At 35.0% G+C, this 17844-nt stretch overlaps 2 protein-coding genes across 4 annotated transcripts; one reads left to right on the top strand and one right to left on the bottom strand.

Annotated features, from left to right (window-relative positions):
• Positions 1 to 588: 588 nt before the first annotated feature.
• On the top strand, positions 589 to 2921 carry LOC106142909 (CDGSH iron-sulfur domain-containing protein 2 homolog). Its single transcript, XM_013344854.2, has 3 exons — positions 589 to 842; positions 1162 to 1370; positions 2588 to 2921. Exons 1-3 carry the CDS (start codon positions 746 to 748, stop codon positions 2681 to 2683), a joined length of 402 nt encoding a protein of 133 aa, XP_013200308.2. The 5' UTR covers positions 589 to 745; the 3' UTR covers positions 2684 to 2921.
• A 495-nt stretch (positions 2922 to 3416) lies between these two features.
• Positions 3417 to 16656, bottom strand: LOC106142908 (uncharacterized). 3 transcript variants are annotated; one of them, XM_060945788.1, is made up of 7 exons: positions 16396 to 16656; positions 14689 to 14748; positions 8637 to 8790; positions 7338 to 7483; positions 6627 to 6783; positions 4571 to 4646; positions 3417 to 4251 (listed from the first exon to the last, which is right to left on the bottom strand). In XM_060945788.1, exons 2-7 carry the CDS (start codon positions 14732 to 14734, stop codon positions 4246 to 4248), a joined length of 585 nt encoding a protein of 194 aa, XP_060801771.1. In that variant the 5' UTR covers positions 14735 to 14748; positions 16396 to 16656; the 3' UTR covers positions 3417 to 4245. The 3 variants fall into 3 exon arrangements, with proteins under 3 accessions (XP_060801771.1, XP_060801772.1, XP_013200305.2); XM_060945789.1 differs by having other exon boundaries at positions 4580 to 4646; XM_013344851.2 differs by lacking the exon at positions 3417 to 4251 and having other exon boundaries at positions 4339 to 4646.
• Between the last annotated feature and the right edge of the window lie 1188 nt (positions 16657 to 17844).

Here is a 17844-nt window from a genome sequence, read left to right as displayed (position 1 = left end):
AGTCTTGAAAAGACCAAAAAGCCACGTTTAGCTGATGTTTATTCGTATTATCGTTTATTTTTATTCGTAATCATTTAGGTTGTTATAAATAAACTTTGCTCTCAAGTCCATAAAGGAATTGACAAGGAAGGAAGATAACAATATTTGCCTTTACTAATGCGTGAATAGCCCTGGGGTGAATAGATACCTCCGATCAATACACGAAATTCCATAAAACTTTGAATAGATGAGACGCCTCAATTATGATCATAAAAACCATTGTGGCTAAGCTCACACAATAATATTCAACGCACATAAAAACAACTTTGAAGATGAGTGGAGAGGAGAGGAGAAGAGTTGCGAAAGAGTAGAGTGAAGCAGCGAGCGGTGAGCCGAGCGGAAAGGAGTTACTGTTAATTTTTTCGTAGTTAATTTAAACTAAATGAGGTCAAGCTATCCCATTCGTGTTAATGAATTCCGTGTCCTTTCTTGATGGAAACAACCTTTTAATGTCAGAATGTTGGCTCCCTTGCTTTTCTGTCATTGTCATAACATTGTTTCAACTTTCAACTGTCATTATGACTACGTCGTAGGACATTAACCAACCAACGGGAACATTGAACAATGTTTTTTTTGATGTGATTGTGTAATAAAATCACATTGTTCTTAAACGTTGCACTGCTAACTCGGCTATCTATTGAGTCAGTTACAGTGCCAAACACATTTGTTTATTCAAATACCTTAAATTTGCTCTATAAAAGCTAAAATGTATGTAGTATCTAATTTAGTAAAAGTGACCATTCCAAATTATTTGGCAGGTTTGCCTATACCCGATTCATTTACTGGTTGGTTTCGTTTGGGAGGTAAGTAGTTGATAATATCGTGGTCCTGATCGCCATATTTCGATATTTGGTCATTGTTCCATTACTTCTTGATGTTTTCTTACCTATTTATGTTCATTAGATCAAGATTAGATTATCAACCTTTACACTCTTTACTTCAAACAGTTACTATTTAAAATAACCTTGAGTAATTGCACTGTCTTTAAATGACACACTTTCATAAATTATGTTTAGTACTTTCAGGTTTTTGCTGATTGCTTATTCTATTATTAGAGTAATGGTACAAGGAAAAAATTATGTGATTGCTTATTTTCCTCCTTTGAATATTTGTTTTTTTTAGTTCGTGACTGGCTGGCATTAATTCCACCAACTGTTGTTGTTGGAGGTATTTCTTACTACTCATATCAGACTATAAAGAAGGCTCGTGAAGCAGGCAATGGTCATGTAAATCCTGGCATCAGGAAAGATATAAATAAAGTGGTTGACTTCATTGACATAGAGGACATCACAGAGAAGGCATCTTTATGTAGGTGTTGGAGAAGCAAGAATGTAAGTGATTTTTCCAGTAAATATTTTAAGATTACCACTTTTGCTACTGGTCAAAAGTTATAATATTTATGTAGTTTTATCTATTTCAGTTAAAGAGTTTTGAAATAAACTTATAAGTACAGCTTTAAACTTTTCCCTGTATTTGTATTCATGTAATAATTTTGTATTTAAAATGTAAGATTTCTATATCACAATAAAATAAAAGAGATGATTTTTTTTATTAAAGTTCCCACTGAGAAATGTAGGATTCCAAACTTATTTACATTGACAAAAAATATAAAAATTAAAATCATTTTTACTTAAATCAAATAATCTACACTCTCAAACTTGATAAGATCTGTGAAAAGGATTGTGATGCCTTGAATACTAATCAGGCCACATATACAGCTGCCACAAATATAAATACCAATGTTGTGTAATATCATAATAATATATTACAATCATTTTGAACTGATTAACAAGATTTTATTAGGTTAAGTCAGAAAAGGTAGTTAGGTATATTTTATCAGCCATTCCATGATAATTAAAAAAAGTTTTGTTTTTGTAAAAATTATGTCATTTTACAACTCAAAACCATGTTATCACTCCTACTGATAAGGCAATTTATATAAATTATGTCATCACATACTGGGTTTTTATGGTCTTTGATAATAGAATTACTTACTGTTTTATCATATAAAATAATCCACTTGACAACTTGATATAGGTCAGAGATGTCATTTTAGCTTAGAAGTTAAAGGTGCTCTCCTAGCAACCATCTTATATAATATAGAATATTTATGATGTATGAACCAAAATTGTTGTTTTAACAAGAGGTTAAGTAGAAAGCAAGGTGTTCCCAATTATGACTCCTAATGTACACAAAGTGGGTTAATTTAAAGCTTGTTTCCTTATAATCTATTTCTACTTAATTTTTATGTTGAAATATCAATTTTTGTATTTACAAATAGGGGTAATAAACTTATTTTTACTGATGGGTTTATTGCTTATTTTTGGTAAAGCATTTCTGCTTTAAAGGAGCTCCTAAAGTGTACAAAATTAATATTTGTTCCAACCTATGTCAAATTCTCCTTCCTAAAACAGGTTGTGACTAACTGTTTAATCAACATAGCCTAAACTGCTGGGGCTCTGTCAAAATTGGCATGTTACCTTCATCATAAAATACTTGATTTTATTTTTCATCACAAAGTATTAATGGTGACACTTTTATTATCCAGTGGCCTTACTGTGATGGCGCTCACGGTACTCACAACAAAGCGACAGGGGACAACACCGGGCCTGTAGTCATCAGGCACAAGCAGCCAGCTCAATAGATCAAATATGGTGACTTGCAAGTACTTATAGGTGATAAAGTGTGATCATCATAAATAGAATTTATAGATTCATCACATTCTATACGTAATTTAAGTGAAAGTGTGATTTTCAGTAAATATTTTTATTGCTTGCATTTTACACTTTTTGTGACTTATTTTTTGTTTGTTACAAAGCTGTGTTGTATTTTTTGATATGTCGATCAAATTCTGAAAATAAACTATGGATTGTTATGGTTAATTTTGTATTTTTTCCTTAATTATTTCTGAAAAAAATGTTTTTAGTTTGGCAACTAGGGCATAAAATAATCATTAGTATTTATAAGGAGTTCTAATAAAAATCCATCAATTGGTTATTAGAAATTTATTTAATAAATGTTGACTTATGTTATTCACATCACAGACATGTTTCGACTTTAAAATATAAATAAATAACATTACAATCATACATGCCAATTGTAATTCAGTAGCTAAATGATAAAAAGTGACTAAAAAAATACACTAAGCTTAACGCTTCAAATAAACTGTTTAATCTGTTCATTTATTATTATAACCTTATTATAAATTTTTACTGTTAAGAGAATTGTAAAAAAAATTCGGTAATAGATGTAAAAAAGGATAAGTAATTTTTTAACAAAATATTTAAAGCAGATTGACGTGATAAGCCGTTTTACTGTCTAAAATTATGGCACAACCTTAGATATCGTCCCTTTTATTATAAATGTAAATGCACAAACTATTGTGCGTCAAAATTACCAAGGCGGCTATTGGCAGGCAGCCGTTCGAAACTTTTTTTTTTCTTTCGTTTGTCAAGAATACCCTGATGTCTAAGCAAACTTTTGAATTTGATCCTAATTGAGAATACACTACGATCGTCGTTTAAATTTTATAACGTAACTTATTTTAATATCTCTGAGTTTTTATATTAATACTATGTTTTCAATCGAATCTTTATTTTATTGCCGAATTTTAATATGTTCAGAACTATTTTCTGAATTGAATGATATTTAACAAAGTTGACCACGTCCACAAACGCAAAACTAAATGTACACCCTATTAGCTATAAGGATCACTTTGTGGAAGAGATAATAAACGTTTATTATTATTATTATTATATTTATACATATATACTTATACTTTATCCATAGAGACAGTCAATTCGCAAAAGAATCGAAGGCGTCTTTAGCCAGATGGCTGTAAGGTAGGGCTGTACTGCGTACTTTCAGTGTGAAATAATTTACAATCTTATCTATGCGACCTCTGCTATTTCCTAATGTTATTATTGAGATTTATATTAAGTGACTGCCTGAAGTTGCTTGTCCGTCGCTGTAATGTATAAATACTGACCTACGTATAGGTACATTTAAACATTGGCAAAAATTCGATAGCAAAGCAGCCATTGACATGCCCCATTAATTAGTATGGGTCGCAAGATAACGGCTAATGAATAAATCTAGAACTAACTCAGTCTTAGTTGTAATAGTCGCTCAAATGTTGAGCCACGCAGCACTATCCAACAGATAGGAGTTGGAATCCGCTCCGTTTTCAAAGTGTGAATGAGCATTTCAGAGCTGAAACGGAAAATATTTGAGTTACATAAGTGCAGTGAAAAATAACTTTCTATGAATGACAAAACAAAGTTATTTATCCAAATATTTAGTTTGAAAAATAACTTTCTATGAATGACAAAACAAAGTTATTTATCAAAATATTTAGTTTGAAAAATAACTTTCTATGAATGACAAAACAAAGTTATTTATCAAAATATTTAGTTTGTTACCCAAAGACTTTAAAAACTTTTCACATAATTTTTTTTTCAATTTAAAGTGTGGACGACCTATTTATACCATTATTTGAATTAACATAGACAAAAAGATATGATGAACGTACATTACTCACTTCTATTCTAGTTTCGGCAATGTTCTCTTCGTTTCTTAGTAACTCGTGTTTCAGGCCATTTCGTTTTCTGGAACAATAAAGAACAATCATGTTTAACATTCTTACTCAGTAAGTCTCATCCTTGTCGTATCATAATGTTGTAGGATATAGATAAGTATAATACGGGACACATTACAAAGTTTGAATTAACCCCAAATATACCTAGATACTAATCAACTAAGCCAATCAACGATACCGCATTTTAAGAAAAACGATTCTCTTCTTATTATAAACTGTGTACTAATAAACTTTAAGGGAATGCAATATATCTAACACATATTGAGTTTAGAGTTAAACATCGGGCCAATAATAACCAACAAAAGTTAGTTTTTTGTCTCTTGCCCAGGATTCGAACCCAAGGCTATCTGAAAAGTATACTACCGCTGCACAAAATAAGATCATTTAGCCACAAGCACAGTGTTTCTAATATAAAAATAAATTATATGAATTTCAAAAAGCCTCATAAGAAAATAACGATATAGGATTAAAAAGTATTAGGTGTTGCTACTTAAATATATCACTACATAGGAACTTACTTGATTGCACTTAAGTATGAACCTAGTACATCATGTAATTACCCAAGGAGAACCACATTTTAAGTACAAGAACGGGATGTCAGCTTATTACATGCGCTGGTTTTCTCATCCTGTTTCTATGACGTAATTAAGAGAACTCTGTATTTTATCATCATTAATAGACCGCAGTTTCCACTATTCAAGAGAATAAATAATCTAAGCATCCGACCCAGGTAATAAATAATATGGAAAATTAAGGAAATATATAAATAATAGGGAATGCCATGCGATCCCATAATGCCCTCAAAATAGCAAGAACGCATCGGAGGGTTTTAGTGGGTAGGAAGAGTGCCAGGAGTGTTGCCGTCCGTAAAAAGGATATTCCCATAAAAAAAAAAACTGATTTCACAAGGACTTATGCACAGGGCGATTGTCGAATGATCCCGCAAATTAGAACATGACCATTTTCCTGAGTCAAGGATGTTTATTATTTTGTTTGTTTGGGATCGATTTGGAGAGTTCCATTTAGGTACTGTGCTATTTTTAAGTTGCCTAGTATGTATTTTTCGGAATTATAATTTTATTACACAAAAAGTATTAGTTATTTTCTTTTTTTTAAATTTATGGCATTCAAATAAAACGCAACATAGACCCGTTTCACCCCGCACATTCACCGGTTTCCGTGAAGCTGACCGCCTCCCACGCACTACTGGTCCCGTATTAAGTTACCACAACAATACAGGCTTCGCAGGAGGACGGCGTGAAGGAAGCCACATAAATACTTCATTTCGACGTCCGTTGAGTTCTCGCCCACGTTTTATAGCCTAGGTTAGGGCTGCCATTCCTTAAAAACCCCAGTCACCAAGTGAGATTGTTTATGATACACAAACAATCTCACTTAGTGACTGGGGTTTTTAAACAGTCCAATTTTTTATTGTCAGTCAGTCCAGTTAAAATTGTAATTGTATTTAATAATTATTTAAAATAAGAGTTTACAATAATTTATATCTGAGCTATAATTTATTTATAAATAAACGTTTAAAGATTATTGACAGAAAAGTTCTTGAAAACTTCTCTACGATCGAGATACCAGCAAAAATAGGAAAAATCCGGGGAATCCCGAACGGATGGCAGCCCTAGCCCTGGCGAATCGTTAACGCGAGTGTATTTTAAGATTTTCCATTCAGTAGCTTTTTGTTGCATTTCATGGTTTAGAAATTCTTATGGTATGCTCATGTTTCATATTCTCGATTTATTTATAGACTGGTTTTACTAAGTTTTGTAAGCATTGTTACTGTGAAGAGTTTGAAAGCGAGGTTGATTTATATTTGTTTAACACGTAAATATATTTGTTGCATTATACTAAAGTATATACTTTCTAGATGAATGATTTGAGAAATCTGGCGCGCATCGGTTTATATAGTCTTTTAAAGGACATCAAAAAGATCTCACGACTGTGCGACTGTTGCAACTTGCTTGAAAAGGTGACTTACAGGTATATTCTCCTCCAGACGACGACAGCGATGTAGCCGAGACAGACGATGGTGCACGTGATGACGACCATGATCCCGGCCGCGGTCCCCACGGGCTCCCCGCGACCGCTGGTGAATCTGGCGCGCATCGAGTCTTTGCGGACTGTCGCGGTTTGAGCTGGAACATGAGAAAACGCTTCTTTTAATATACATATTATTAACAGTAGTGCAATTAACAAAAGTGTCAACTTTTGAATTTACCTGGGAGATTTTATGTTTGAGAATAATATTCGAAGCATGTAGCGTTGATACCTCATACAAATATAAAATAGCGTTTGTTTACAAATCAGAGTTAACTGTTCCTTCTTGATGATCGGTGAGCGATGATCATTTTACATAGAGCTACTCCCGTCTGCCCGCATTTATTTTATTAAGACCAACAATGATCATCTATTGTCTCCTCTGTGGCGAAGCGATAGTGCGCTTGTCTGTGACGCCGGAGGGCCCGGGTTCGAATCCTGGCCAGGGTATGATGAAAAACGAATTTTCTCGGATTGGTCTGGGTCTTGGATGTTTATCTATAAAAGTATTTATTACAAAATATAACATCGTTGATTTAGTATCTCGTAACGCAAGTCGAACTAAGATACTTCGGTAACTCAATCTGTGTAATCCGTCGTACATAGGTATATATTTATTTGATTTATCCTCGTTCAGTGGAGTCATACAAACCTTGCAACGTTTCCACCTGGGAGTCGGGTGCACTTGGGCTGCTCACAACATCCACTCTGGAATCCTCAGCGTCCTCCGGGAACACTGGCAGATCCACATGACTCTGATCATCGTCCCGCGAGTGCAGCATGTCAAATACTTCAGACCTGCATGAAAATATTCTTTCACTCTACTTTATTTGTGAGTTTTCATTTGCACTACCCTCCGCCGCTTAATATAGGCCATGCCTTGCTCATATTTAACGGAGTAATAAAAGAAAGAAAAATCTTAATTAAGCGCATAAGTATGACATTACATACATAGGTACTTACAACTACCCATTGCGGGGAAGGCAGAGCCGACTGGCTTGAAAAGACTGAAGGCCACGTTCAGCTGTTAGACTAAGATAATGGAATTGTGATTTTAAATAGTAATACCTACACTATTTGAATCACAATTCCATAGTAATACACTAGCTAGCACTACACTAGCTGAACGTGGCCTTCAGTCTTTTCAAGCCAGTCGGCTCTGTCTTCCTCGCAAAGGGTAGTTGTAAGTATGTATGTAATGTGACACTGATGAGAAAAATACTTACCTATATAATACTAGTACATACTACCTAGTACTTACAAGATAGTTTTTTTGTCAAACTTTTCGTTACATTCATAATTTACTTATTAAACTTTCTTTATCTCTATCTCATAATTTCAAATCTTTTTATAAAGGCACTCTGTCGTTGAATAAATAGGATTTTACTTAGTTACAAAGATTTCTCCATACCTTCATGACGGCATTATCGAAACACCATACTCATGACCATACAGTCACGACTGAACGGTACCCTGTCTAAGTGCTAACGTTATCGTGACACATTAAGTAGGTAATGCATCGTTAGGCAAGGTCCAATTAGCAACGAACTTTAAAGGAACCTAGGTAAGTACCTACTTAGGTAATAATGATTATAAGAGAGTTGATTCATAGCAAGACAAATCGCAGTAAAATCTAGTGTATTTTTTCGGTCATGAGATTGAACCGATTTCATATCTACAAAGATTAGGATAAGCTAAGTTCATATGCCGAAGTTCAAACAATGGCATTGATTAGTTTATCGAGAACACACAACCTATCGGCATATTGCGCTCAAAATTTCAACAAACCTATAGTAGCGAATAAGTACCTGATCCTTATTTTCATAGGCAAATCAAGACTGGGTGGAAGATCTCTCTGGTGGCGGTCGAGCCCGAAACATCGCTTTCGCTACATAAACCACAGAAATCGGAATAAGAAGACAAAATTCAATCTTCTGTGAAAGGAACCTACTTGCTGACTCCATCCTTGTTGTCGACCAGAAGCTTCAGCAAGGTAGCATTAGCCTCCAGGGTTTTGTACCGGCTGTTGTCTTCCACTTCCCGCATTAGGCTGGGTAGCGTGCTTGATTCTGGCTCTCTGACTTCGCCATTGCATGATAACAATCCTGGAACAAAACCAATGATTGAAATTACATATAACTACCTAATCTTGAAAGATATTTGTCAACTTTGCCTAATGGCCGAAAGTTAAATGACGTCAAGACGTGAATTGGGATTATTTGTTGTTGGTACATATGAACTTGTTAACACAAAACATTTAAGGCATTGTGTACCTACCATTATTTTCAGCTTCTGAAATAGGTACCTACTAATTTCTTCGTGGAATTATTGTTATGTACCTACGTATACCATGAAAATCCAGTGCGTAAATCGTATTAATGCGTGATATAGGACAGAATTTGGAAATACTACGTTGTTATTGGCATCAGTTCAAGTTATAATAGTGGCGCCAATCGTGACTAACGTTCCAAAACAAACCCAGGATTTGAATTGTTTGATACACGAAACTCAACCCTACTCGACGTCTATTTAATACCCACAAAAGCTTAGATATCTAGGTAATAATAGTGAGGTAGCAACAGAAGATAGCAAAAGAATTTATGCAAATTAGAATATAAATATAACGCCTTTTATGTCGTGCTTTACTTGAGCTGAGCTGCGGGAAAGTTAACACGATAAACCGTTAAAGCCGATCCCACTTATGTATTTACCAATCTCGCCTGACTGATGTAGGCTTCAAGCTGCACTCACCAACTTATCGAAATGCAAACAGTCTCCAACCCACACTTTTTGTAGGTCGGACTCAAGTTTGAGCTAACATGTGCTTAACGGTTTAAAAACCAGTTGTCGTCTGTGTAAGAGTTAATTCGTGAGTATTTATGAATATGACTCATTGGTGTTCTGATTGATTTGCACGGAGATAGTCTGCTGACCTCATATTACTTATATTAGTGAAAGTAGGAAGATTAATCACTCATACTTCAATTGAGTTCGCGAATTACAAAGACCCGTTGAAGCTAGGACGGATCAAAAGCGGCTACAATTTAACGAGCTTACAAGTGAACTGAGATAAAACCAGTAGCAGATATTAGGTAGTGATATCATTTCAGAAAGAAACTGGTTATGTTTCTTGCCGAAATGACGTAGTTATGCAAAGCAGATCCCTGTGTGTTGATTTCTCGTTGTGATAGCAAATGGTGAAAACACGTAATTCCCAGCACCAATTAAAAAGAATAGGACCACTTCTTGTCTTTCTCATGGAATTTCGTAAAAGGCGACTAAGGGATATGCTTATAAACTTAGGATTCTTCTTTTAGGCGATGTGCTAGCAACCTATTTAAATCTCAATTCAATCATCAAGCCAAAAAGCTGAACTTGGTTTATCTATTTAAGACTATTCAAGACTATTGGCTCTGTTTACCCCGCACAGGATGTACCTACATCATTACATTGTGCCGTTTTGTGATACTAGTTTTAAGTTTAGAACAGGGCCACTCCATCTTTTTTGTTGACGTCGTAAAAGGCGACTAAGGGAATTAGGTACTTATTTACTTTAAAAGCTTTTGCCAAAATTCAATATGGGTTAGGTTCCGCCGAAACAGTTGCGGAGGTGACGCAAATCGCATCGTGGTAAAAACTGACTTAGGTACTCAATGCAGGAGTATGGTCAAAGAGCGCATCCCAGGCTCACCATCAGAGAATAGAGGAATGTAACCGGGACTAACATCAGGATAAAGAAGAAGACTTCGTAAATTACATCAATAAATAATAATTATTAAAACCTACACATTTTTGTGATGGATAAAACTCTATATTTTTTATTTTTTTGACACCCTGTATTTAAAAAGAAGGACTCACGACTGGGCTCAGTCCGGGTGTTCTCATGGTCCCAATCGAGATAAGAACGCTAAAAAATCCTGTTTCTTGCACCTGTCCGTCTTGTTCCGACTTACAAAAAAGAAGTCCATTTTGTATGTAGATATAAACAAAAGGGAAGGTGTGAACAGAGTTCAAGTAATTAACGTTAATTGCTTGTCAAAGTGTGTTATCAACCGACGACTAATTGGAGCATTACCTCGAAGGCTCTAAAGATATTTTCCGCAGGTTTTCTATAATGGCTATGGTTTATTTCTTGACTAGCGACCCGCCCCGGCCTCGCATGGGCAGTATTTATAGATATAAACCTTCCTCAGAATATCCTACACAACATTTCAAACAGGAACAAAATCCGTCTAATACTTTCAGAGATAAGCTCATACTTACTTACAATAAACATAGGGGGACTCAATAATATCTACTACATATTGATGAGATATTATTCGCATCCGCTTGTTTCTTTGCATAGAGATTTGGAATGACAAGTGTTAACATTATCGAATTGCAATGAGTATGTCTATCAAAAAATGAGATGTTTCTCAGAGTTCCAAAAACACAAATAATATATGTAGTTACCTACCTACTTATATAATATATGTACAAGTACATACTACTTATATACCTCTTATCTATCCATATTGCTGTGCCCGCCAGGGTCCATAAATATGTTCTTTTTATATAATTCATAACATCATGTCAATTTTATGGTATGCAATAAATGATTGAGTATTGAGTATTATAAGCTCCGAAAAGTTATCTACCTATGTACTTTGAATAGAGAATTGTCGGAAACTGGTTGGTATTGATGGAACATACTGGTTCCTTATGGTTACATCATTCGGAATCAATCCAGTGCCTCATAAATCTGTGTTTGCCGGCGAGGTCGTTTTTTCCTTTTTGTATTTTGTAATAAAAACGCTACGGTTTACTCCTGGCTCCGCATGCCACCTGCCGGAAGGGCGATCGCAGGCATTTCCGCGATATTCATTTCATTGCAACCTCGCTTTGTTATTTTTATCTGATATATTCCATTACATGGCTTACTTACTAATTTATACTAACTTGTCAAGTCCCCCATATCAGTGGCGTGTATTTATTTGGTTAACACATCAAATTGCTGTATTGTATGGTATGGAATTCTCCGACCGCACAATAAAAGAAGACAAAGTACTTGTTTCCGTCGCCTTGAATAGGATAGGTACAATAGCTACAAAAATTGTACTTAATCGATGCTTACTTACTGTAATTAAGTACCTATAATAAAACATATATATTGTGTTTTGTGTACCTATTGTACTTTGTACAAATCTTTTGTAATGATCTATGTTAGTAGGTAAGTCAGAACCTTACTTTGTTTCAAAGACTTAAACCTAGGGAAGGTTCTGTCTTTTTTATTTAGAAACATTTTTACCGAAAGATTACACCAGCGATGTTCCGGTGCATGAGTAGGTGCCTGGTTCAAATTGGTTAAGTGGCTTGTTATCTCTTAACGACCAATGTCCCAATTCAAAGTGGATAACGGAACGACACATCGGCTATTTCGGGTTTGCCTACAAATGGTCAAAAAGCTGTCTGGATAAAAACATTAGTTTCATGGACATTATTACTAATATTCCATCTAAATTTGAACCTTTTAGGTTAGAATCTCCAGGGACGGCATCCACCATTGCTAGTCAATATAGCAATGCTACCTGCCTTCTGGGAACACTCGAGCACGTTGGTACAAAGATTCTGCACACCCGAGTGTAAGAGTTTCTAGATGGGGTAGGCAGATACGGGGTTTTCCCGCTCTTCCGGTCAGAACTTCTTCCTGGCTATAGACCCGGTATTATCCTCACCACTCTGGAGAGGAGCCCGGAGTATGCCTTTGACAATAGGTGAGTCAGGTAATTACACGAAGCGACCCCCGTCTGACCTCTGCAACCTTTGCAGGGGAACATAATCCGTATTGGTTCATCATGGTTACACATGGTGCCGTGTGGTTCCCGGCACCAATACAAAAAAGAATAGGACCACTCCATCTCTTTCTCATGGATGTCGTAAAAGGCGACTTAGGGATAGGCTTACAAACTTGGGATCCTTTTTAAGGCGATGGGCTAGCAACCTGTCACTATTTGAATCTCAATTCTATCATTAAGCCAAATAGCTGAACGTGGCCATTCAGTCTTTTCAAGATTGTTGGCTCTGTCTACCCCGCAAGGGAAATAGACGTGACGATATGTATGTATGTATGTATGTATGGTTACACATCAAGTTGCCTGCATGTGCAGGTTTCCTCACGATGTTTTCCCTCATCGTAAGAGCATCGGTTAGTATTCAAACAAAAAAAAATTTACATAACTTCGAAAATAGTTAATGGTTCATGGCCGGGGTGGGATTAGAACTGTGCCTTTTGCGCTACACGCTTTTTCACCTTACCGATTCGACAACCGATGCTCTGTGTCGCTAACAAAAAAGGCATGGTCTTGAGGAATTAGAAATCAAAGTGGTTATAATCAGAACTTATTATGTTCACAGTGAACTGGTAAATAAATAAAAATGTACCTCAGCAGTCATTTAACAAAACAAATTTAGACAAATCTTCAAAGTAAAAAAGATTTGCATCACAATTGCATTAAGTATCTGATTTTCACAGGTACTTGTGAAAATAAGATACTTAATACAATCAGTACTTTTATCACAAACACCGCAGTTAAACTATGAGAATTGGTATTTTTTGTGCTAACACTCCAATACCCATTTGTAATACCTTGTAATTTGTACTAAGCAGGCGAACTAGGTACCAATAGTTTTCTTTTGTTTCCTTTCATGGATCAACGATAGATAACAATAGCTTTTTAGCTTATTTTAGTAGGACGAAAAACTATATTGTTTTCTAAGTATCAGTGCCAGCCATAGTCTTCGAAAGAATTCAAATAGGTATTTCCTTAGATTTTTATGGTTCCACCCATCATACAAAAAGCAAAATCCGGAACTTCTATCTAGTTTAAGACATGACTTAAATTTGTACCTGTGGCAACATCTCTACACTACACATAAGTCTTTAGTGAAAAATCCTGATTGGTACCTAGCTGGATTGAGATTTAGAGCAAAAGAGCAATGACGATACTTTGATCACAGTATTTATTTTAAACGTAAATCTGTAAATATCAAACTAATCGATTTCTATGGCACTCATAATAAAATCATGACATCAATACACCACCACACCATCTACTTACTTAATTTCCCAAGCAACAGATCATGAAAGGTCATGGTAAGGTAAATGAGTAATGTAGACTTCTCATTCATTCATGGCCACCGATTGACATGAATCATTATGTAAATCATACTATTCATACTACAGAGTACGACAGACAGTCAGTAGTTCTCTAAGAAGTCTCTGAGATCACTTAAAAGGAATATTTACATAAATCAGTAGCCATATGAGTGTATATTGAAAAGTCAAAGATTTTGGAGTGAGTCACCCGCACCAATGAATGTTTCTAAGAATAAAATTATCTACCTAGGTAGGTATTTTACATCAGGATGTGTTGTTATTAAAAAGTCGTTAGAGATCTCTGACGAATATTCCTACTTACCATTTGAAAAAACATACTAAAATGAATATAAGGTAATTCAAAAGGTAAAATCGTATCGTTATTAAAAACATTATCATAGTCACTTAAGATCCCAAATTCAGATTAGACGGTATGGAAATCCCTAAGAAATATGAATGCAAATTTATTATTACTCATGCTAACAACTTCTTCACCTGTTTTTTGTTCCTTATTAATAAAAGCTAATGAACGATTAATCCAGACATTTCATTTGGTTCTCTCACGATTAAAGATAAGCAAGTAAATTTTAATTAAGTTATTTCTTTTTCGATAGAAAATTTCTAAAGAGCTCTCTGCAAAAGAATAGGAGTCGTGTCGTGATGTAGAACACTAGTTTCTGGCCGAAATTATTATGAGGTGATAACATGACGTTTTATCGTAACGATTTATTTGATGTTTATTGACTTGAACTAAATTCTTTATGAAAATACACAACCAACATTTTAAGTTATCTAAACGTGCTCCGTCCGTACCTGTCGCCTTATCAATTTGAATATTATTTAAGAAAAAACAAATGTTTGTTCTCACCTAGGGCTGTGATGATGATTAAACACCAACGCCGGTACTGCGCCATTTCATCACTAAGACCTGAAATAAACATAGGCCAGTGTAAAGTACGCAATTTTCAGACTAATGATTTAAATATTTTTAAAAATAAAGTCTCTCACTAAATTTTAACATGCCTTTTGTAACTATAGGTATCAACATTCTATTTAGAAATGATTTAATAATCATAATCGGGACTTATTAAAATTATTTTATATACTGTTCTGAATTTCCTACTAAACCACAAAAGACTAGCACAAAGCTGATACTGAAACTTCGACAAACGTTTCTCTGCCGGATGAGCACTAATGAGCAGCCGGCCGACATAAAAAGCTAGGTAGGTAGTATTCGTATGCAAGTATTGTACACAAAACTTTAAAAAATATTTAAGTATCTACAAAATGGTAAATAAAAATATATTATCGATATTATTTAAAATTATCGTTAGGTATAACATAATGTGAACTTATCGCAAGGTTTGTATTTGTTTTGTATTCGTTTACATAAACTTCATGGTTTCTAAGTTATTTATAAAACTTGCATGGTTAACTCATACATTTATGCATTTGTGTCGTAACAGGTTTTATATTAGCCATCTAGAGATTTAAATGTTGAAATTTATTTATGTTACCTACCAACAGAATGATTATTTTATTGAATTAGGAAAATAAAATCCTAAGAATTTCCTAGACGATTTTCGATAGACAAAGTATTAAATAAATGAACTGGGACAGTAATCCATTTTGTATTGATAGCTTGATATTCTGGGTCTATCTGACCTTATCAATGGTCACGTACAGTAGGCAGAGTGGCTGATAAGAGCTCAAACATAACACTGTCTATTGTCTGTGCGAATTATTGGATTTTGCGCAGGTCTTCATACAAGACAGTGTTTATAAGGTATTTATAAACAAAATGCGAACTAATATAAACACATTATTCATGAAAAACATGAATAATGTGTTTATATTAGTTCGCATTTTGTTTGGAATTGGAATGCCCTGTTGTCATTGTTAAAAAAATATTGACGTTTTTTTCGCCTATTTATTTATCATATACCTACCTACATCATACCAATACATAGTGTAACGCAAAGTCACTTCCCGCGTCTGTCCCTTTAAAGGTATGTATGTTTGTATTTATACCTACTTAAATCTTTAAGCTACACAACGGATTCTGATGCAGTTTTTTAAAAAGATATAGTGATTTAAGAGGAAGGTTTATATGTATAAATGCTACCCGTGCGAATCAGGGGGTGGTCTATTCTGATTTATATGTCTATAAGGTATCTATTTGTTGTCTTGTTTTAAGTGTTATACACCAAGAAATCTGAATTTAGATTATTCTGTCGTAGTAATTAGTTGTATTGTTAATAGTACAATCGGTATTTTGCGTTCTGATATTCTAAAAGCTCTAGCTTTACGTAGATCAACTTCTACTATTTACAGGCAGAGGATTGGGCGGTGCAATTCTACTATTTTGGAATTCGATCATCATTTATCCCCCAAATAGTTTTTTTAGTCCCTGGAGCATTTATACTACTATAATACCACATACATACATACATAAAATCACGCCTCTTTCCCAGAGGGGTAGGCAGAGACTACCTCTTTCCAATTGCCACGATCTACTAATACCACCCTTGTACTTTAATTAAGTAAGGAAGTAAGATTTAAAAAAATAACTTACAATCAAGTCGAATATCAATTAAAATTCCAAATCGTCACACCGGGCCACTAGACACAGCGAAAACTTTCGCGGCGGAGCACTAGAAAACCAGTCGCAACTCGCAACACTAAAAATACCGACTGATCGGGTTGGCTCGGCTCGAAGCATTCAGTATCTGCCGGTCACCGGTTATCACTTTTTTGCTGTCTGTACTGCGACTGCGAGACTGGACTTGCGTGGGGCGTGCGGTCGAGCGACGGCGCGACTGTCAGACTACCACTGAGAAGCGCCCGCGCAACCGGGTAGGGTTGTCGACACGCGAAATGGCCGGACCGACCTTCAGGTTTGGCCTAACATATTTAAAAAATGTTTGTGATGAGACAAATACTTTTTATAAAAACTAAAAGAAGTCAAATAACAGATAAATGATTAATGTAGATTTTAATAATATAATATTGTAATAAAATAAATAACATGTATTTTAATTAAAATTACAATGCAAGGCAGGGACTTCTTGACCGTCTTTCGAGATGTTGAGGTATACATTTTTTGAAGGCGGAATGGTTATTTTTGGTCGCCTACAATAAAGTCGTCAGATTTTAATATATATCTTTGGTGCTAGTGAGTCTCGATCCACAATTTAAAATGTCCACATACAAAACCCGAACAGGCTACCCCGTAAATCAAAAAGCCTGACAATTTCCGCCTGGCAACCCTAGTTGCGTTGCGGGAGCCGCTGACCTCATGGATGCAGGAAGCCTAGGATCGTTGGATACGGCACCGAGACCGTGTTAATTGCAATCTGATGAGTCAGTTTTTGCGAATTGAAACGCTTCTCTGCGATTATACGGTTTTTACGAGAGCCTTTGAACCTTTTGGGGGTCAGAGGAATCAATGTTTGGATTTTGCAGAGCTTTTGAATAGCGGCTTCATAGAAGATAAAATACTGGAGAAAGAACACAAATGAAGATAGTCTTTTATTATTGCAGGCAAGGTAAAAGAAGATTTAAGGACTGGACTGACTGAAGTCGCAATCGCAATAGCAATAGGTACCTATTATTATTCATCGTCATGTACTTAGATTACTATAAATCTTTTTATAATAATAAGATATGTTCAACCTGATTTTATATATCCTGAAATAAAAAACCACATTCAATAAACATTTTATGTTATTACCATAGATTACTTGGATAACAATATGTACTTAAGTATTAATCTTGTAGGTACCTATTTACATGTGTACCAACTTAAAATCTTTAATCAAATTTGCTTTTGCGCGAAGCTTTGCGCTCGGGTAAATTTCCAAAAAATAGGAGCCTTTGTTACTCCTGCCTGAAAGAACAAGAACATAAATCTTGTCACATTTACTTATTAGTTTGCGAGTTGTAGATATAGGTACTCGTAGAAGATCAATTTCCAAAATTATATTCAGTTCGTTTGTGGACAGTAGGTACCTAAGTATCTAGA

This window comes from Amyelois transitella, chromosome 9 (genome assembly GCF_032362555.1).
Source record: "Amyelois transitella isolate CPQ chromosome 9, ilAmyTran1.1, whole genome shotgun sequence".
NCBI classification, from domain to species: domain Eukaryota; kingdom Metazoa; phylum Arthropoda; class Insecta; order Lepidoptera; family Pyralidae; genus Amyelois; species Amyelois transitella.
Note: the sequence above shows the minus strand (reverse complement) of the source record. Positions and strands in the feature narration are given on the sequence as shown.